This window comes from Lissotriton vulgaris, chromosome 6 (assembly GCF_964263255.1).
Source record: "Lissotriton vulgaris chromosome 6, aLisVul1.2, whole genome shotgun sequence".
Classification (NCBI taxonomy): Eukaryota; Metazoa; Chordata; class Amphibia; order Caudata; family Salamandridae; genus Lissotriton; species Lissotriton vulgaris.
In genome coordinates this window covers 1,229,790,710-1,229,813,750 of record NC_141694.1, presented here as the reverse complement: position 1 = coordinate 1,229,813,750, position 23,041 = coordinate 1,229,790,710, and the positions used below count along the sequence as shown (strand labels likewise).

General features: G+C 41.9%; 1 protein-coding gene across 2 annotated transcripts in view; it reads right to left on the bottom strand.

The window, feature by feature from the left end:
• The window catches only part of TMEM181 (transmembrane protein 181), a 395,254-nt gene that overhangs the window by 43,941 nt on the left and 328,272 nt on the right, over nt 1-23,041 (bottom strand). For both annotated transcript variants that reach the window (XM_086927323.1, XM_086927322.1), the window contains exons 12-13: nt 22,046-22,148; nt 18,966-19,017 (exon numbers count right to left, since the gene is read on the bottom strand). In XM_086927323.1, the coding sequence (XP_086783449.1) occupies nt 18,966-19,017; nt 22,046-22,148 (155 nt within the window). The remainder of the gene's footprint in view (nt 1-18,965; nt 19,018-22,045; nt 22,149-23,041) is intronic.

The following is a 23,041-nucleotide window of genomic DNA, read 5'->3' as shown; positions in this document are numbered from 1 at the left end:
CTGAGTGTGTGACATTTCTTGCTTGCTTGAGTGTGTATAACAAATGCTTAACACTACCCTCTGGTAGAGCCTTACTGCTCGCCCACACTACCACAAATAGAGAGTGAGGTGCTATCTACTTTTAACTCTTCCTACCTTTGGGGTGCCACTGGACTCTGTGCACATTATACCTCATTTTGTTATAGTATATGCAAAGCCAGCTTCCTACATAGAGAAAATACAAATTTGCTTCTGTAGAAAGCTAGATCTTTATATAGTACACCAAAAAGAGGTATGCTGTGTAAACAGTCTGGGTATCCTCTATGAGTGGACAGGGGCTTGCTCTAGCAATCCCTAGGTTCTCTATCTAAGGTAGTGTGATTGAGCAGCATTAGGCTTATCAGAGAGGAGTGTTAGACATTTGTTGCGCGCACACACAGTCAATAAATGATGCACACACTCAAAAAGAAGGTCCACACCAATTTGGGAAAAATAATAGATAACCGGATATATATTTTGAACCCAAGAACTTCGTTAGCAGGTAAGTACTTTTTCGTAATAAACTTTTTACAGTTTTTCCAATGTTATCCAAAAGTGTATTTTTACGTGTAATGCTTTCCGATGGGAGAAAACACTTACTGCATACATATACGTGCAATGCATTTTTGTTGGAGTCCTTTCAGTCTTGAGGTGGTAGAGGGACAAGGACCAAAGCTACACCAGCTGATCAGTCATATGTGCCCCGGTGAGTCGGGCGCAGAGGTGTTGGATGGGTTGGTAGACTTGTACCCTACGCAGTAGAAAAGAAGGGGGGCCACGTGGAAATAGGCTGCAAGGGGGACTTGGGGACAAGTCCAAGAGCTCCCAATTGGGGGCTCAGGTCCTGAAGGTCCTGTGAGCACGGAGCAGTAGTTGATTTCTTAAGGGCCAGGCGGTTCCGGTACAGAGTGTTTGCAGGCAGCTGGCTCTGGTGCGTCAAGGTTCTCAGTAGTCTCCATGTCTAAGCAGGTCAACGCCGTCTCCTCCTCCTGCTACAACACCCTCCGCATGCTCCGCAGGATCTACAAGTGGATCCCGACCGAAACAAGAAGAACTGTGACACAGGCCCTCGTCAGCAGCAGACTCGACTACGGCAACGCACTCTACGCAGGAATCCCATCCAAACACCTATGACTACTACAACGCATCCAAAATACCTCTGCCCGACTGATCGTCAACGTCCCCCGCCGCAGCCACACCCCCCCCCCACCTGAGAGACCTACACTGGCTACCCGTCGACAAGAGGATCACCTTCAAGCTCCTTACCCACGCACACAAAGCACTCCACAACGCCAGACCAGGCCCTGAACAGCAGACTTAGCTTCCACACCCCCACCAGCCAGCTCTGCTCCGCCAGCCTCGCCCTCGCCGCTGCTCCCCGCATCCAACACCCGACCTCTGGCAGAAGATCCTTCTCCTACCTCGCTGCCAAGACCTGGAACACCCTCCCTACCCACATATGGCAGACCCAAGACCTACTCGCCTTCAGAAGACTCCTCAAGACCTGGCTCTTCGAGCAGTAGAAGCACCCCTCCTCCCCTCAGCGCCTTGGGACCCTCACGGGTAAGTAGCGCGCTTTACAAGTACTCTGATTGATTGATTGATTGATTGAGTAGTGTAGGGCAAGGCCAGCAAGGGGAACAAAAACAGGACAAGTGGGCCCACTCGGTACTGGCCTCTGCAATTATGTCATCTCTCGTCGGCTGGTCGTTGGTGCTGCCGGAGTCTGGACTGGACTTTCAACAAGTTTTAGGCATGGCAAGGGTCTGGTACCTCTGGTATTAGTGCAGGAGGGCTCATGGAGGTCCTGGCGTCTTCAGGCATGGTATAAAGACGGTTGTGACCTCCTTGAGTGCACTGACTTCCTGGGCGGCTATTGCTCAGTGGGCCCGATGGACAGCAGCGTCTTTAAACCGGACATCGTGGTCTGTGCCTGCAGGCGAGTGGCTCCGAAACACCAAGGGATATCCTGGGTGCTGGACAAAGTGTTGGCAACCCGCTCGGGCTTGTGGAAGTTGCAAAACTGCAGGACGAGTCGGTCTTTGCAACTGTCAAGTCTCTGTGCAGAAGACAGGATTTGGCACCAAAAATCTGCAACAGTCTTCAGTTCTTGCAGGAGTCGGCTCTTCAGTGTCCTCCTCTTCTTTTCAGTCAGTGGAATTTGAAGTCCTGGATTCAGGGAGCCCACTAAATTTGGGTTGTTAGAGGAGTGGAGAGTAGTAGCCAATAGGCTACCTACCCCTGGGGTCAATACGTACGCCCCAATATGACCACTTCCTGTGGGAAGTGGGCCTACCCATGTTCCAGTTTCCTAAATTCTGCCAACACCAATATAATTGAATTTACCTAGAATGGGGCATATCAGGCAGCTCACCTTAGGGGTGTGACTGACCTGGGTGTGATCCACGCCTACTTCGCATACTGGGTGTTCTCCATGCCAAATGGGCCTCAAGGCAGGGGGTGGCATCTCCCAAGTTTGGAGATGCTGTGGTCACATATTACAGGCAGCATGGCTTTGAAGCCTTCGGCCTTGGAATGCTGATTGCTAGCCATCCTGTTTAGAGGAGGTGTAGACACCTCCTGCCAGAGCAGGCACAGAGCAGGCATTGTTCCCGAGCTTTAAGAGCGAGGCTCTCACATCCTAGGGGGTCGGAAACGCATCTGTGGTGGCAGGCTGGACTGGACAAGTCAGTCTACACACTAGTAGACAAGTAGGTTTCATGGGGTACCTATAAGGTACCGTCTGGGTGCATGTATTAATGGATGTTTAAATAAATGCATCACTGGAATAAATGTGGGTTAATTAATATGAGATGTTTGATGCCAAACATCCTTGGTTTCAGTGAAGTCCTCGGCAGTTGGGGGAACTCTTATTCACCAGTGCCCAGTACATATACTCAAGATGGCTCCCCTGTTTACTTGTAATGTCCAAGAATCTACTTGGACACCACAGGGGCATATCTGCATTTGTCGATGTCCTTACATGTAATATAATGCACCCGGCCTTGGGGCTGGAAGGTCTGCTGTAGGGGTAACTTACATATATTGCATGCAGTGTCTGCAGGCATGGCACACAGGAGGTGTGCCATGACGGGTCTTCACTTTCGTTTGCACCATGTCATTTAGTCTGCATGAATGTAGTGAGGGGTCCCTTTGGGTGGCACAATAAAAGTTGCAGCCCTTAGAGACCCTCTGTACTATCCATACCCCTAGTACCAGAGGTACCATTTACTAGAGACTTACAGGTGATCTAAATGTATTGCCAATTGGAGTAACAATTGTAAGGTTTTAAGGAAATAGATCTGGCTGTGGGGACCTGGACAGCAGGAATCCACTCCACTTCTGTCAACATCGCGTCATTTACCTGAGAAAAAGTGCGGGCGACTATGTCAAAAAGGGTCACTTTCCTAGAGCCTCTATTTTAAAGTGAGCGAAAGATATGAGGAGCACCGTCGGGAACAAAATAAGAAACAGTCTGTCAAGAACAACGTGCTCCCAAGTGCCTAATAACTGAAAAAATAAAGTTAGTGCCTCAATTAAAGTGTACCAGGTGAACTAAATGTTAAGTTTGTACTGAAATGGCTAGACGATTTATTTCCAAGAAAAACTCAATCTCATAAGGCATCAGAGAAGCCCTGATGTCTTCTTTAAAATTGGCGGGGTAAAATCCCAATGCTAGTGGTGAAGGCAGTGGGAGGTACCTTTGGAGCTTGTACTCAAAAACGGTACGCTAAGCCATATGATGCTCTGCTAGAAATCCTTAATGCATCAAGCCCTTAATTTTTTTATTTTTTTGCTTCTGGACGGATAAGAGGGCTTAAGAATGATACAATTTTTTTCTCTGTGTAGATGCTTGATAATGGATCACACTGCGTGAAAAAGAGGGAAAGTCTGCCATCTACAGTACAATTACAACGATGGGTGTCTGTCAGAGAAGTGACTTCTAAAGTGTTCAGGAGCACATTATATAAGTTCTATTTCATACATTCGAAAATCATGAGAAATGTTGCATATTTGGTGACTCAATATGATAGATAACATTTAAGTGCAGGCCCTCGTTCCCTATTCTTTATTACAACCAATGATAAACAGGAGGCTATGCATCATACAAAAAAATTGAAGCATACAAGTTTGAGAACTGGCTGTGTTGACATTAACATTGGAGCTGTTCTTAGAACTGGCCAAGTTAACTTTGGAGCAAGGTTTACTGTATAGTAACATTCAGCACATTCTATCTGGTGCAGATATACTGACTTTGGAAGCTAGAGACTGCAGTCCCAAAATCCCAATGCTTTGCCACTCGATCAAGAAACCGTGTTACCCCAGGTATATCACATTACTACCCTGCTCGTAAAATTGTAATGTACAATGCTTGCAAATGTGAAACTATGCCTAATGTAATCTAAAACTAACTACATAGAGCACCATTTGTTTTCCATAATGCATTTTCAATGAGACCACGCCATTCAATTTGCTCGTCCCATTCACCCCCACAAACACACTGCCCGCTTGTTTAAGAACCTCCTGTTGCAATCAATGACTACGTCAGATACATATACAGATCTGATGTATTAAAAAAGAGGGGGTTACAATTACAACACATATATATAAATATTCACTGAAAAAACCATTGGTTATAGACCATATATAGTTAGGGATTAGCCTTTTCAAAACCTTATTTTACTCACACAAAACCATTGAAATTTCATATATAGTTAGTTCCACTAACTATATATCGCGCACCCGCAATCCACTGCTGATGATGTCACATATTACATCATTCATGACATGGTTAGTGACATCACTGATGACATCACTGATGACATCTCAAATGACATCACTGATGACATCACTGATGACAACATCCAGTGACTGTATGTTTCTGTAAAGTTAAAATATGTCTTACATATTGAAGAATGAGTGGATGTATAAGTGTCTGGATGAAGGATTTAGTAGGTGCATGACTGACTGTATGAGTGAGTGATTAAATGTGTCTCACTGAGTGCATGGGTTAGTGACTAAACTGTCTTAATTTGTGCATCATTATGTCTGTTGTTCTGTAAACTGCTGCATATGTTGATCAGTAGCTATATGAGTAACTGTATGGGTTATTCATTGGTTGTCCAAGTATTTGTATGGGAAACTGAGTGTGTGTGTATGGGTGGCTGGGAGGTGTGTGACTCTGTACATAGATGTGTGAGTAGTTGATTCACTATATGTATGGGTTCAAAAGTGCATGTGGAAACAGCTGTATGGGCGGTTGACTGTGCATGAGTGTATTAGTGACTGAATGGATATCTCAGTGCTACATGTCAAAGTAAGTACATATGTAAAACACAGTACATGTGAGAGTTGACATATATAAATAACTGTGCCTAAGAGCCAGTGAATGTGTGAGTGGCTGTATGGATCATTGTGAACATGTATCAGGGATTGTATAAGAGAGTAAAGTAAATATGTGTTAGTATATGTTTGAATAAGTAAGGTGTGTATAACTGTATAATTGAGAAAATGGAGGTGTGATTGATTTTTTGCATAACTGACTAGGTGTGTGAGTAACTCCATGGATGAGTGACAGTCTGTGACTGTCTGTTTACACTGATTGTATCTAAGGTTATATTAGAGTCTGAAGAGGTTCATGGTATTATCACATGAATGATATCATCAGTGATGTGATCAGTCATGTCAAATGAGATGTTATCAGTGATTTTATCAGTGATGTCATTTGAGATGTCATCAGTGATGTCATTTGAGATGTCATCAGTGATGTCATTTGAGATGTCATCAGTGATGTTATCAGTGATGTCACTAACCATGTCATGAATGATGTAATATGTGACATCATCAGCAGTGGATTGCGGGTGCGCGATATATAGTTAGTGGAACTAACTATATATGAAATTTCAATGGTTTTGTGTGAGTAAAATAAAGTTTTGAAAAGGCTAATCCCTAACTATATATGGTCTATAACCAATGGTTTTTTCAGTGAATTTTCAAGGTTTTGTAAATGCAAATTCCTAACTATATATGGCCTATAACCTATGGTTTTTTCAGTGAATTTCATTGGTTTTTTAATAGCAAATATCAAAAGCTGTCAAATGTCAAGTACGTGATAGGTAAAAACTTTTTCGTGTTTATGCACGCTGATGTGCTTTGAACGCTGCCCCCCCCCCCCTCTTTTCTCTTAGTAGTACTCTCTCTTAAAAATTAAAATAAAATAAAATTAATCGAGCAAAATCAGTAGGCCACTAATTGGATCTCTTTTTGACCTCGCTAAAATAGAAATATTAGGAACAACCCTTCATGAGAAATACGAAACTAGTGAGATGAACTGAGCTCAACACCATGAGGGCTGCAAGACAGCTCGGCTCCGTCACCCACCCCGCCCAAAATAACGACAAACCCTATGCATATATTAAAAATATAGACAACACACCAGCAAAGAAACAGGGTAAAACGTTTTATTAAATAACTATTTACATAACTATTTTATACTTTTTATTGCCCGATCCGGCTAGCTCAATCGATCGAGCAGGAAACTCATGCACTCTGATAGCAAGCGTTGCTACTGATGCTATGCAGACCAAAACTGATTTTCAGTTTGTACATTTTCCTAGATTTTTCCATCCAAGGTTGGTTGAGTTTGTAGAACGATGGCTTCAGATTTTCAACATACGGTGTGGTGGCGCGGACTGGGAGGGGGCGCTTCGCTCCTGCCCCCTCCCCAAGTAAGATTTTCATACGTGAAAGTACGTTAATGGTTTTGGTCCCTGAGTTGCTTCAATGTCACTGCCATTCTCAAATGGCATAAGTTCTGGATGTTGGGTGCCATAGTTCAGAGTTCTGAGTAGCGCTTGTAACACTGTCTGAAGCTTATTTCCACCTACTGCAGCTTCACTATTCTCAAAGTAAGTGAGTGTCGTTTGTGGACCTGACTGCATTTGAAAACAATGTGATATGGTACCTCCCTAAACCGCTTGACGGAGGCCCCCGAGGGGCGGTGTGATGGCATGGACTCGGAGAAGACGCTTGGCTCCGACCCCCTCCCCAAGTCTTATAGCACCGGTTTAGCCTGAGATCGCCCCCGACATAGGCGGCCGGCTCCCGGGGTCCGGCTGAACTTTTTGCCTTTTGATGACTCTTCTATTCTGGACCTTGTCCCACAATCCGTTTGACCTGAAGACACGCTGTAGTGGGGCGCCCCTTTACCGTTTTAGTTGCCATTCCGCCCGCTTTTGCTACACTGTGCCTCTTCCGCCATTCAGCTGTTTACCGCCCGCTCTTGCGACTACAGCGTCTCGCTCACCATGTAGTTGAGTTGCTCCCGCTCTTGCGATGCAACGATAGGCGACTGCCACAGGACTCTCAAAATGGCGGCCGGCTCTTCAGATTTGGGCGTGGTCCACTAAAATGGCCCTGGGACACCTTGGAACTCGGACGCTTCCCTGATAGGGCTTGGGTCCCATTCTCGAAAGCGTCCCCTCAACCGTGAAGATTCTACAAAAGTCTTGGGGGCCCCCGACTCCCGCAGGCTTCTGGTGGGGAGCGGCTGCCATGTCTGCTCGTGGAATGGCCACGACGGAGCTACGAGATGGTAGTGCTCTCATGCTGACGCCAGCTTTAGTCTGAAACATCCAGAAACACTGTAGACTACCAATTCGATCAGTTCTGGTAGCGCCCCAACATGACCCGGTAGAGAACTTGCCCTCCCCTCTTTGACTGATGGTTCTTATTGCCTGTCCCCTCTGTTGTCATTTTACAGAACTTTTTGGACTGCTGAAAGGGGTTGTGTTCCGAACGCTGGTTGGTGGAGACATTTTGACTATATTCTTGACCTACGTTGTCGCGTAATGCGTTATATGACACGCCGCGTTAGCGCACCCGGAAGTGATCCGGGGCGCGGCGCGCAGCGCGTAACGTAAGCATAACAGGTCATGTGACTTGTTAATAAAACTTTTTATTGGTTCATTTTACTTTTGTTATTTTAATAATGAAAAGCTTGGTCATATGACCTAAAAAATACGCTTTTTATTGATTTCGAACTTTTTTTTTTAGAACATATATGTTATAATATTCCAGGCTAATGTACTTTCCCGGAAAAATTTCAACTGTCCTGCAAGTAAAATATATTCCTTTTTCGAGAAAAAGGGCGTTTCTTCGTTCCATGACGGAGCCGTTGAGTAAAAGAGACTCGGCCTGCTGTCTTAGTCGCCGATACGCCTGATTATCAGATTCTTATCGATCACTTTATGTTGCAGGAATGGAAAACACAACTGCCCTTGACCATTTATCTTTACTACGTTCCTACATATTATACCTTTTATCCGTCATGTAATTGGACTGCTTTATTTCACTTGCCTTTTACTGATTCGAAAACAGTGACTAAAAGTAAAAACTTTACCAATGTAAATACTACTACCATGTTCTGTTTTAAAAACCCTTATTGTGAAAATGTCAGTATACAAATACGGGCCTATAACCACATGGGCCGGCCACGGAGCAAACTGAAATCGTATATGATGAGGAGACATTTACATTATAGAGGAACGTAACAAACGAGCCATTAGGTTGCAAGAACTAAGGTGTCTAACAGTTGCGGAATCGGTGGACGTACATTTTGTAATTAAAATACGACAGGGCCACTTACAAAAAAGTTATCTAGATATACATTTGCGTGCAAGTACCAGGGGTGATGTTAATTCGAACTTTCAATAGTACAGTAATCAATCACACATCAGAACTTAATATCAATAGGGATGTCGAAATATTCAATCAATTCTCGTCCCCGCCCGCCATGAGCATCAAAACTGCATTCATATCTTGTGATATCAAGGTTGTTCAACCAGTACACAACAAGGAGTTACGAGTCCCATTTATACCGGCGCCATTTTGGGCGAGGCCGGGCAGGTCCAAGATATAGTCAAAATGTCTCCACCAACCATCGGCCAGACCAGAACCCCTTTCGGCCCTTTATGCTACAAGATGGTGTCTTCCATTCAGAAAATATTGTTGGCAGCATTTTGAAAGGAAAGATAAACAGCCGTTCTCCTAGTGAGTCTCACATTGTTACATTTAGGAAGAATGTTGAAGAGTAATATGTGGAAAATCTGAAGCCATTTTTCTACAAACTCTCAATCAGCCTTGGATGGAAAAAAAAATCCTGAAGAATGTACAAACTGAAAACCAATTTTTGTCTGTATAGCATCAACAGCAACGCTTGAGTCAGCTTTGTGTCAAGCTGCCATTTTCATTCAATCAATAGCGTCCCCCTGCACACATTCAGGGACCTGGTCGTGTCTTCAGGTGAAACGGATTGTGGGACAAGAAGCAGAAAGGAAAAGGAAAAAAGTTCCGCCGGACCTCGGGAGCCGGCCGCCTATGTCATGGGCGATCTTTGGCCACACCAGGGCAATAGTGAAGCTGCAGCAGGTGCAAATAAGCTTCAGACAGTCTTACAAGCACTGCTCAGAACTCTCAACGATGGCACTCAACATCCAGGACTTGCCATCCGGATCTTGGCGCCTTGTGCTGGTTCCGACCTATTCACACATCGGTCCACTACTGACATCACCTCATAAGCCAACGGGGCACCCCACACCGACTTTAGGCGCAGCATTGTAGGATGGCCACACCAGTGCGGCAACTTGCTGGACACAACCTCGGTGCCATCCGGATCTCGGCGCGTTCGAGTCACTGTACCGCAAGAGTGACCGGAACTTAGCTGAACAAGCCGTCTTTCGGCGCAGCATTGTAGGATGGCCACACCAGTGCGGCAATTTGCTGGACACCACCTCGGTGCCATCCGGATCTCTGCGCGTTGTGCTGCCTTCGGCCTATTCGCACATCGGTCCGCTACTGACGCCGCCTCACGTGCCAACGGATTTTCTACGCTTTTTGTAGCCCTATGCCGCATAACAGGTCATGTGACTTGTTTATAAAACTTTTCATTGGTTCGTTTTACTTTTGGTTTCCTAAAGATGGAAGGCTTGGTCATATGACCTAAAAATAACACTTTTCATTGGTTTAGAACTTTTTTTTTCCCCAAACGATGAAAGCCCCACCTTGTTTCTGGATGATTCAGACTGAAGCTGGCGTCAGCATGAGAGCACCACCATCTCGTGGCTCCGTCGTGGTCATTCCGCGAGCAATCATGGCAGCCGCTCCCCACCGGAAGCCTGCAGGAGTCGAGGGCCCCCAAGACTTTTGTAGAATCTTCACGGCTGAGGGGACGCTTTCGAGAATGGAGCCCAAGCCCTAGCAGGCAAGCGTCCGAGTTCCAAGGTGTCCCAGGGCCATTTTAGTGGACCAGGCCCAAAACCGAAAAGCCGGCCACCATTTTAAGAGTCCTGTGGCAGCCGCCTATCGCTGCACTGCAAGAGTGGGAGCAACTCAACTACATGGTGAGCGAGACGCTGTAGCCGCAAGAGCGGGCGCAACTCAGCTGGATGGCCGCCACTTGGGGAGGCCCGTTCACGCCGCCTCCCCCACGCCCCCCCCCGGGCCGCCCCACGCCAATTTTCGGAGCAGCATTGTAGGATACCAAAACCATTGCGGCAGTTTACTGGACATCACCTGGGTGCCATCCACATCTCAGCGCGTTCTGCTGCCTTGGGACTATTCGCACAACAGACCGCTACTGACGAGGCCTCCCCCCGCACCACCCGGGACGCCCCACGCTGTTTTTCTGAGCTGCATTGTAGGATCCCAAAAACCAGTGCGGCACCCAGGTGACATCACCTGGGTGCCATCCAGAACTCAGCACGTTGTGCTGCCTTGGGACTATTCGCACAAAAGACAGCTTCTGACCATTGTTGCTTTTTTTTGTCAAAAATGTTTAAATGTTTGTTACAGTTTTTGTTCCGTTCGTTATATTTAAAAGTTAATAAAGTTTTATAATCCTACTTTGTTGGAGTGCTATATATTTTTAAAAAATCGGGTGAATGGGGCCTTGAATCGGGTTATTGTCATGTGTGGGCTTTGCAAGTGTACTGCTACAGGTTCGGACATTTCAAACTCAAATGCACGTTCTTTTTCTTACCTTTCCGAAGCATGGAGCGCAATAGCAGGCAGAGAAAGGGTGATGCAAGTGTTGAACACTGCCTGGCCTGGCAAGTTGCTGGCAGTGCCCCCGCCCGCTCCTGAAAGAGGACACACACACACCGCCGCCCCGAGTACTTCACAGATCTTTAAAACACCATGCGCTTGTTCATGAGGCTTAAATGGTTTATCACCCCTTCTAGAACCCCTGCATCGACCCTCTGACGTTTCCTGGAAGAATTACCACGTAACACAATACCAAGCCCTGTCACCTGAAACCCCCGAGGAATCGTAGGGCATATTATCAAGGGGGTTTATCTCCGCTTTTTTGGCTTTAAAAGCCAAGAAAGCGGAGATAAAATTATCTCCCTATTACCAAGCTGTCGCTAACACTAGTTAGTGACAGCTAAAAGGAGATAGCGACCATCTTGGGCCCCGCTTTGCATGTCAGTGATATTTATCACTAATGACATGCAAAGTGGGCGTGCCAAGATGTTAGCGACTGGAAACAGTCCCTAACATCGCTATCTCCTATTACCAACTTTTGGAGATATTCGCGCTAAGCGCGAATATCTCAAAAAGCTAACACCTGCCCTGAGCAGTTCTTAGCCATGTTATCCAATGGGAGGTGGATAACATGGCTAAGAGCATTTGCTCGATAATGCATGAATATCGCTGACTTTTCAGCGATATTCATGCATTGCGGCCGTTTTTTATCGCATTTGCGATAAACCTTGCTAATAGCAAGGTTTATCTGCGATAAAAATCGCCGATGTGCGGCGATAATTTTTGTCTCTAAACAAGTTAGAGACAAAAATTATCGCTAGTTGTTGGTAATATGCCCCCGGGTTTTTGCTTGCAGAAATCGGGAGGCGGGAGACTAGCACTGAAATCAGTAGTCTCACGCCTGAATCGGGAGGGTTGGCATGTCTGGATTCTCTACAGCTGGGGCCATAAACTACATCCGCAGGGCTAGGTGATAGCCTGGGACCGGCCTGGCATCTAAAATGGCTGCCGTGCACGACAAAATTGTGGCATTGGAAAAAAGGCAAGATGGCGCAGACAATGTTTATCAATAAGGATTCATTTATAACAAAATATTTTATCGCACTGACAAATTGGCGGTCAACACTTCCTGATTTCCATCGAATCGAACGTTAACAGACGTCACGCAGCAAAAAAAAAGCTCACGCACAGCCGCTGGAAGACATGTATCAACATATATGAGCCTCCTCAGCCACCCTCAGAAAACATAAGGGATTAGGATACGTCTCCCGCACCCCCTTATACCTAGTAATTTAATTAAAACGAAGCACAAAATGGCGAATTCCCGTTTCGCTACCAGTTTGCGGCCCAGTTCGCGGCCCGTGAAGCGCTTCTACCGTGAAAAATAATTTTTTTTTTTTTTTCCCCACGGGACCCTTTAATAACCCCAACATCATTCCTAGGGGGTCAAGAGGGGTCTACCTAGCCCCCTTTCATTAAATTCCCCCTTCGTTTTTCAACTCTTCTTCTCTCTCGATCCTACCGAGAGATAAGATGGCGGACGCTCCGGACTGTTTAGAATGTTGACAGACACCGGAGAGCCAATCAGCTTCGCATCGCAAAGTTCCGTTTCGCGAAAAGTAAGCGGACCGGAGCGCAGCCCGGAGCGCTGTTACAGATATATATCTTGTTTTGAACGTTAATTTCTCAAAATCCACTGGAGCACATATATTGAGACCTAGCAAAGGCACATCGGGCTAACAGTCCCTACAATTTTGCCAAGTTTCGTGCAAATCCATTCAGCCGTTCGAGCTAAAAGTGAGGCCAAAGGCCCTATGGAAATTAACATGGGAAAAACGCGTTTTGGGACCCCCCTTTTTTCTCGGCCCCCCCTTGACGAAACCCCCCCAAATTTTCAGGGGCTGCTCAGAAACAAAATGTGCCATTTTCCTGAAAATTTCAGCCGATTCCGTCCACAAACGCCAAAGTTATTAGACATAGAATTTTCAAAAGTCCCATAGGAAAAAAATCCTAACTATATATACCTACTGGCGAGACGCCAGTAGGATATATATATATATATATATATATATATATATATATATATATATATATATATATATATATATATATAATATATTAATCTTGCACATTATAGATCTCATCCTAAAGGAACGATGTCGTGCTCATTTGCATATTTATTATATTTGCAATACAAGGTCATGGTTTTAACATATATATATATTTATATATTTATGATATATTTTTGTATTCATTAACTTATTGACATGTTGTTCATGACCTTGTGTACAGAATGTATATTGTATATAGTACACTACTGTGAAGTCGTTTCTTCATGCGGCACATTGCACTTGTTTCATCGTTTACATCATTTGCCATTTGCACAATTGGATTTATCCAGTCATCGTTGTACACAATATGTGTAGCACATTGCACTTTTTACTCGTTTACATCGTTTGCAATTTGCACAATTGGATTTATCCAAGTTATCTTTGTTTACATTACGTGTATTCATATGAATGACATTATGCACTTTACTGATACATTTGTCACCGGAGTGACAGGTGATCAGCCAGGGATTATCCCGAGATGTGGTTGTAAATATAAAGTCTGTTTTTAGTATCCATTGTAAGGTGCAACATGTGACCACAGACTGACCAATTGGAATGTATCCCCACTTAACACTAGCACTTTAAATATTGCCTTTTCCCAGCGTGCGTCATGTGATCAAGGCCTCTGTGTAGGCCGAAACGTCATGCTGTGTGCCGCTTCCTCGAGGGTACAATAAAGATGAAAATTGCTCACTGCACCTGAGGTCTCCGTCTTCTTTCCTGCGCAGCGGTTTCCTGCATTGGGCTCCGGGCGAGAGGTTGCTGAGGATTGTTCTATATATATATATATATATATATATATATATATATATATATTCACCACCAAAGTTGCCCTTGAGGATTAGCCACTCGCGCAGGGGTAACTGCACTCAATGCCACAGGTGGAGGGGTGTCAGCATGTCTTCAAGCCTTTCGACACGGACATACGCGTTTCGAGCTATAACAGAGCTCTTGATCACTGGTGCAATAAGTGAGGAAGCAAGTGAGTATGGAACATCTCTTTTAATCAATTACAAGTGCCGCCCATGTGGGTGTCACACTCAGGCATTCTGGATATAATAGTTATCCTTCGAATGCCCACAGACTCAAAGAGTTCCTTAACGCAACTGCGCTGCCTCTGCAAACAAAGTCAAAAAATGTCAACCCTGCTTCCTCAGAGTGGCAAATCCTCAAGGGCAACTTTGGTGGTGAGAATAAATGCCGCCAGTCCGGTCGCGGATTTGCCCCGCCGCTGAATAAGCGGATCTGGAGTGCTCTTGCTTGCGAGCATTCCCAAGAACGCGGGGGCCTGAGCCAGGGTGAAATTGGGGGAGTGATCAGTGGTGCCCTTGGGACCTTCCGCCCAATCGGGTTGACATTTTTTACTTTGTTTGTGGAGGCAGCGCACTTGCGTTAAGGAACTCTTTGAGTCTGTGGGCATACAAAGGAAAACTATTATATCCAGAATGCCTGAAAGTGATGCCCACATGGGCGGGACTTGTAATTGATTAAAAGAGAAGTTCCATACTCATCTGCTTCCTCACTCATTGCGCCAGTGACCAAGAGCTCTGTTATAGCTCGAAATGCGTATGGCAGTGTCGAAAGGCTTGAAGACATGTTGACACCCCTCCACCTGTGGCATCGAGTGCAGTTACCCCTGCGTGAGCGGCAAATCCTCAAGGGCAACTTTGGTGGTGAGAAATATATATATATATATATATATATTTTCATATATATATATATATATATATGTAAAAGCATTGCGTTGTAAAGGCATTGCGTGGTAAATGATGCATGGTAAAGGCATGCGTTGCTCTATGGTACTTCTGTGAATGATGTGATGGAGAAGTTACTGGACTGTGCCTGGGTGGTAGACACAATGGCGTACATAGTGTTGCTGGCCACAATTGATGTCTGTAATCCAACAATATTGTAGGCTTTGAAACCTGCATTTTAAGATCGGGAGGATACAGTTCAGGAAGATGTTTATGTAGTAAGCAAGCATCAGACAAAGATCCTTGACCAAGACCAATGGCACCTGCATCATCGCCTCAATGATGCTTGCATTATTTGTTCATATGTGTGCAAATCTGTATTGACATTCTTTGTCATCATCATGATGTGGGTTAAAAGGCTGGAGAGAGTCTCTAGTATCCGTATTGTCTACGTGACCCTGATAGGTTGCAAATATACTTTCTTCGTATCCTGGTATTTCACTTTTAACTGTGTTGGATTGTATACCAATCAAAGGTCTTTCTTCTGTGTCTCCCGTGTTGTGAAGATGCTGCAGTGGATAAGGCGACACTTTACTTCACGAGATATGTTCATTCTTTAACATCATTAGAATGCCCTTATCATAAATCTGGGTTCATTTTGTGATTTTTGGTGTTTTTCAGTCAGAACCATGACAGAGGATCGGCTCTCTTTCCTTGTTGAGGTTTTAAAGAGTTTACAGGTGGTTCTTCAGTGGCTGAAGATTTTACCTCAGCGTTGCCTTCATAAGACGTTTGGAGTGTGAATGCGCCCTTTTAGGAGAATTTCTAGGTAATCTGGAGGAGCCTTCACCATATTCCTCAAAAGCCGGACTATAATTAGCTTTTGGCTTCTGAAGCCAAAATAACATTCTTGCTTCTCGGGGTGGGGGGAAGGAGAGGGGGTGGCTGGAGGTCTCAGAATGGAGTCTCTTTTTTCCATAAGATCCACATGGTAAAAAAAAAAAACCTTTTTTGGAAGGTTCAGACGTGGCCTGGTGTATTAGGTTCAGTAATCTGATGTGGGAATGTGAATTTCTTCAGAAATGTTGAGAGAAATATGAAAAAATCCACTTATCTGACTGACTAGAAATGCTCAAGGGAACTCATTCTGCACATGAGGTATGGTTGATATTTGAACCAAGGTGGGAAGAGGCGAAGACTGTGCTTTGCTCCGATTGGCTGAGTTTTAGATCTTTTATAATGATGTGACTAGGCTACTTTTGTGATTATGTTAAAGTATATTCCAATCTTTATAATTGTACTGCCTTTTATGTTTTCTGTTTCTGTGTAACTCCCAGCTCGATAATGAGGATGATCCAAGCATGTAAATCTATTAAGGATTCAATATTGGAACGCATAGGGCCTATCCCACCCATTTACTTCTACTTAAAGTGACAAGCCTTTGAGGCAATCCTACAGAGAACAACGCTGAAAAGACTCTCCTCCACTTTAAGTCAGTATCTTGTCACCAAGGAAATAAAATAGGCACTCACCTAGAGAGGTTTTTGAGATCAAAGTTGGAGAGGGATTCATGGGAGACATTTAAGACCCCATGGGTATGTGTATACTTCAGAAGAAGAAAAAACTGAGGCCTTTAAATATTTTGAAAGGACATTAGATGCGGTGCAGCACCTCCCCAAAGCTATATTACCAATATACCAACTGCAAACCTACCAAAAATGATACAAGACCAAATGGATAAGCATAACTCTTTGGGCGTTTTTGTGCATTTATAAAATTGTCCATTTATTGTGTAGAATATGAATGTACACTCAAATTTACACGTGTACACGGATCTGATCCTATTGTTTTATTAATGATTTTACTAAGACATGCTAAAGTACCTTTTCTTGGCTCATGCTAATTGTGCTTCAGTACCATTGTGTTTAAAATAGAAGTCTCACCGTCCACGTTCACTGTTTATTATTTTTATTATTTCTGCTGCAAACAGTCAAGCAAAGTTACGTTTATTTATTTCCATGGATGTTCTTCTCACTGTTCTTCAAGAAAACGTTTCCAACCTGGGCTCATTAACTTTGCAGCCAATTATGGTTTCTTCCCCTAGCTCACTGTACTGCACTCATTCACAATAGTTTGTTGTTGTTTTTGAAACTAGTTTGTCCTGCCATCTCCAGATGACATAAGCATAGAAGGGCTATTAATGCAGTGGGATAGTGATTAGATGGTAAGGCAATGATGATATTTAATAAAAGTGTGCTCTGATTACTTGAAATTGTAATTCTTTTGCTCCCATCATGATGAATTTCGAATTTTAGTTAAGTTCTATGAGCAGTTTTCCTATATAACCCCTCAATTTTAGCAGTCAGTCAGACATTTTTTGAAACTTTCCAATGCTGCTATGGATGCTGTCTAATTTCTTACGGATTTTGCTGCTCATTTGGGGCTTAGATTTTTCCCGATTTTGATAATTGTTCTGTATTGCCCTAAAGTGGACAGCCTTATGACAATGATCACTTATAATTTCTATATTGTACCCTGTGAATTTTTGTAATACAGTTTTTAAAATGTTCTACCTCTGACCTAGAACTCACTTATTGAGTATATCCTTACTTAATTGACTTTATTTTTTAAATGTCACACGGTTCCTTGCCTCATGAAAATGAGGTTTAACACTGTTCCCGACCCATGCACCAATGGGCGTGTAATTTAGACGTATTCTTGGCATGCAAAAATGTAGGAATTCCCTGCACTCACAACTTCCCAATGATGCAAGCCAAGATCCATGTAGCAATTAAATCACTTAAACTTAAAAAAAGCGTTACAACAAATTATATAAAACGTTTGTCAATACATTTGCAACCCACATTGTCTCACTTTTTAACATACTGGTAAAATAGGGGAAGTAGCACCAAGAATAGGAGAGGGTAACATCGCTTTAATCCCCAACCAAGGTAATAAAAAAAAAAAACAAGTAAAAGAAACTCTAATGTGTAAGTCGTAAAGGCCATAACACTCCAGAATGAGCTCGGAGCAGACTATTATTGTTGTTCTTAAAAGCACATCATTTATGCATTCTGCTGTGCAATCCTACATGAATACAAGATTTACTGACAAATGTATGACGTTACAACGCATACATTCACAACGCATGCCATTACAAGAAAACTTTTACAACGCAACATCCATTACAACGCATGCTTTTACAACGCATGCCATTACATCCCAGGTGCTATTACAACGCATACCATTACAACGCAAGTATAGGTAAGTATTTAATTGTATTATTATTAATTTAATTTTAATATAACTTTTTTATTAATTTAAATTAATTATTAATTTCATTTAATATATTAAATAATTTTATTAATATTAATGTATTTTTTAAATAGTTTTCATTTTTAAAAAAATATATAAATTATTTTATTTTAATTTTGTAATTTTTTAAAATAATTTAATTTAATTATTACATTTATTTAATATATTTTTAATTTCTATTCCAACTCCTGGGGGGTGTAATAGTAGGGTAAGTGTTGAATAGAGTAGGGGTTAAAATTACTATTCTAACTCCAGGGGGGTGTAATAGTAGGGTAAGTGTTGGATAGTGTAGGGGTTAAAATTACTATTCTAACTCCAGTGGGGTGCAATAGTAGGGTAAATTTTGGATAGAGTAGGGGTTAAAATTACTAAATTAAAATAATTTATATTAAAATAATTTTTTTAAAATTATAAATAATTAAAATATTTATTTTAATTAAAATAAAATTAAAGTAATATTACTTAATTTAAATACTTACCCATACTTAAAAGTATTTTTATTTAAATTATAAATAATTTCAATAATTTTTTTAATTAATTAAAATTAAATTATTATAAATTAATTAAAATACTTACCAATACTTACGTTGTAATGGCATGCGTTGTAATAGCATCTGGGATGTAATGGCATGCGTTGTAATAGCATGCGTTTAATGGATGTTGCGTTGTAAAAGTTTCGTTGTAATGGTGTGCATTGTAATAGTTGCGTTGTGATGGCTGTTTACCTTACTGACAGTCATTAACCCCTTGCATTTCAAGAGAAAATAATTCGATAAATTCTTACCTGATAACGAGCACCACAAACGTAAGTGCAGTCAAAAACTTTAACCTAAGATCTGCAAAGAGCAAAGAACAAGAATTGGACATTAAGACAAATAATTTGTGATCTATTTATTTACACACAAAATGAAATACTGTACTTGATGGAACCACTATCTCAATCACACCACTGATAGAAATACCTCACAATCCATTTACAAAAGTAAATAAAACTGAAAGAAAGTACTGCGAATGCTCATTCAGCATCCAAGAGGCGCACTCATTTCAGTCCAAAAGGTACCATTATATTTAAGTACATTTTTGCTAAGAAGAACACTGTAGTAAAGATTAAGCTTGGGGTGTGAGGGAGGTTGGTAAGGATGGGTTGTATAATTTCGAACTGGTAACACCAAATCAGTCATTGCACTTCACTTCACTGAATATCGACATAACATCAGTCAACTGCAGTTTGCTGTGATCGAAGTGGTGGAGAGACGAGAAGGCCGGAACAATAACAACCATTTGTTGCAACGAGAGAATTACTGGATCAAATTCTTGCATTCCATTAAACCTCATGGGCTCAATGATTGCATTGAGTTCCTTTGTTATCTTTAACTCTGCTTATCCTTTCTTTATATCTTTGCTTCATTCATCTGTCTGTCTCTTCACATTCAGTTGCACACTTTGAATATTTACTTATTCTTTCCTCAATTCATTTTTTCATCTGGTTGACTTCTCTTTATACATTGACACATTGTGTTCTTTTTCCTCAATTTTCACTCATTTATTCCGCACCTTTTTGGCACATATACTTCATTTCCTTTTTTCGATAGAGCCTTGTTTATTCTTGTTTATTTTCATTTACATGTTGTTCCCATCTTTTTCCCTATCCGCTTTTATTGTGTTTATTCTTTTCAAATTTCTTATGTTGCTTTCATCCAGTTTGTATGTTTTGTGTTTATTTACCCCATTACAATATGGCGCCCATTGTTTTTGGGAGTCCGTTTTCTATACCCACACTTCACCTCGCTCCATTTATTTCCGTATCCCGTCACATGCGCTTTACACACCTTCTAACTGAACCGCGTTGCGACGGCTTAACTGCATGTTCAAGTAAGTTTGTTTTTGAATTCTTTTATCATTTACGCTCCGTGTGCTCGCGATGTGCCATTTCACATCGTTGAGTCACACAAACTGTTGGCACCACGGGTGTTCTTTTTTAGCGTTTTTTCAGTAATGATTGCTACCAGCATGTCTATTTTATGCATGTTCATCCAAGTCCACAGACTGTTATGTTTATATTTGCTTAATCACGTTCTTGCGGACAAATACCCACTGGCCACTTTTTACTATCCTGATATGGGGATATTTTCGGGAGCTATGACACGTTTATCAGTTATACACTTTCTACACTGTTGGCCTTCTTTACCATGACCAGGTGTTTGACTCTACGCACCGAGTAACTCGCTATCATTTGACTTTTGATTGTGCGAGTTCGCCCCTAGGCATCATTCGCATTTTATTATTTTCAGATTGTTCCCCTGATGAAGGGCCCCCCGCCTGAAATGCATTGGGATTTTGAATGATTGACATCATGATGTGCTGGTAACATCGTCATCTATTGCAACAATTTACTTTACATCATAATCAATTGAATGAACACCATCAATAAAGAACCTGAAAGTTATTGATTGATGCTTCTTTAGAAAATATTGGTAACACATTTTTGTGATTCATAACTAAATACACACTCGTTGTGTACATTGCTGTGCCCAGGGGGCCAAATATGCAAACACAAGGGGGCCAGCACTTAATCAAGTTTCGCTGCTCTATTGACAGTTATTTGCAAGTAAACACCACCCCAAAACTAGAAATAATAATGAGGGAGGGAACTCTGCATACCCCCAGAGAGGCTCTGAAAAAGACTGGAAGCTGAAATGGCCACTATGAGAGAGCTTAGTAATTAAATTTTTTCATGTATATTACTTCAGCGATACTGGTCTCATGTCATGTCAATAGCATGCTTTGTATTATAGTGATACTCCCCACCTTACGTCTAAGAAACAGGAGGCGACTGCCCAAAATTCAAAAGGATCTATAAGCTTCCAACCTAGGACACGTGCCCCCTCCACCCCCAAAAAAGAAAATAAGTCTGCTTCTTTACAAGCAATCTCAAAATACAGTTGAGAGGTTTTGAAAACAGATATCCACAGTATGTATGGAGAGAAGGGAAGAGAGAAAACACACTCAAAGCATTCATGCTAGGTGTATGATCAGACAATCACTCCTATTGTCTGTAGAAACTGGAGTAACTTGAAACTCTAGTCTACCTGCTGGAGACGGTAAAATACTACAGTCAAACTAGTGAAAAAATGTCAGCAAAAAATATGAACATTTCCAGAGTCTCTCTTTTGCAAGCAGCTAAAGTGTGAGTATGTGCCTGACATGAGAATGGATGCTTTATTCTACTTCAAAAGGTAAGAGGCTACCTCCACCGACTAATAAATTCAACATGTAAGGACTCTTGGAAATAATAGGAAGATTGTACAATGTACAGCATCTTGAATATCAACTGGTAAAGAAATTAACAGAACTTTTTATTTCCAGAAACTCTAGGTAGGAGGATGAAAAGTTTAATTTGTCTCTAAGCTTGGAAATGAAAGGCTTATTTCTTAAAGCAGACGTTAAGGCAACTTCTCTATAAAATATTTTTAAAAATCCATCTTACGAATGCAGCCAGTATACACAGGAATCGAAACAAACGTAAAATCACACTATAAAAGGTAATGAACTCTGTCAACACTGCCACAGTTAATGTTTGGTTACCATTAATAATCTTTATTGAAATTGTTTTGATGCGCACTTTTATACAGAAATGTAAGACAGCAATCTATCCTTGGCAAGCAATGATTAATCAATTGACACATGTCTCCCTGATTACGCTGCCGGACTTGAGGTTGTCGGCTAAAGGGCTGTGTAAATCCGATAGTAAAGAATGATACTTGGAACACCGCAGCCGGCCCCCGGGTTGTAGGCTCATTGCTGTGTAATAATAGTAATGTACAATAAAGATCTTACAACAAAACAAATAAAAATCCATCTTACCAACATATGGCATGTTTTGTAGTTCTGAGCAAGCACGTACAATCAGGAAAAGCAAGTATAAGACATACAGAGAAGCGACCACGAGGAAGAAAATTTTCATTCCCTGTAATAAAAATGTAACAATTAAGTCACTAACAGCTAACAATGGCTTTGTTTTGAGATAGCTAATGTACTAAGTGCAAACCATAAACAGCAAGAAATGTAGAATATATTTCAATATATACTCACACAAATATCTTTTTTTGTTAAATTTGATTCCAATTGTTTAAACATACATTTTTGAGTGCAGTTAGTATTATTACACCGATTAGTGGTTGGGTTGGAAGTAGCTCACTTAACAAGGCAACGGTGGTATTTATTCAATGGTAAAATAAGGGTCCACCTCACTACCTACCATTCACTGCACAGCATGATGGAGCTGCCAGGCAGGGTATATCTGTATGAATCCCCAACATTTTACCCCCTTGGCCTGGTCAGTGTGTCCATCTTTGAACCCTGCATTTTATCTTGTGTCACTAACTTAGTAAATATGGGTAACTTATTTTTTAAACTATCAAGGCGGTATGCTATGTGTATTTATGAATTTAGACAGGAATATTGATACAATGGAATCTACTTTATTCCAAGATTTGCTTACAACTGAGTGGGCAGTTTTACATGTTTATCAACCTTACTCTGAAAGTGTCCCAAAACACTGCCTAAATATCATTTCAGATTGGCCGTTTTAATTCTATATACATTTATATCTAGAAATTCCAATGAGAAAGGTGAAGAGTCAAATAGTAAATCCTTAAACATGCTTAGTTCCAGGACACAGATGGTGAAAACCTCTGACCAGATCCAGTTGATACTTAAACCTGACATTTCCCCTCAGTTAGGGGGTAATTTATATGTTTGCTGTAGGGTGATTTGTATACAGTAAAGTAAACTGTTTCTTGCACATGAGGACAATATGGATTCTATTCCACGTGTTACCTTAGTCTTTCCCATGAGCTT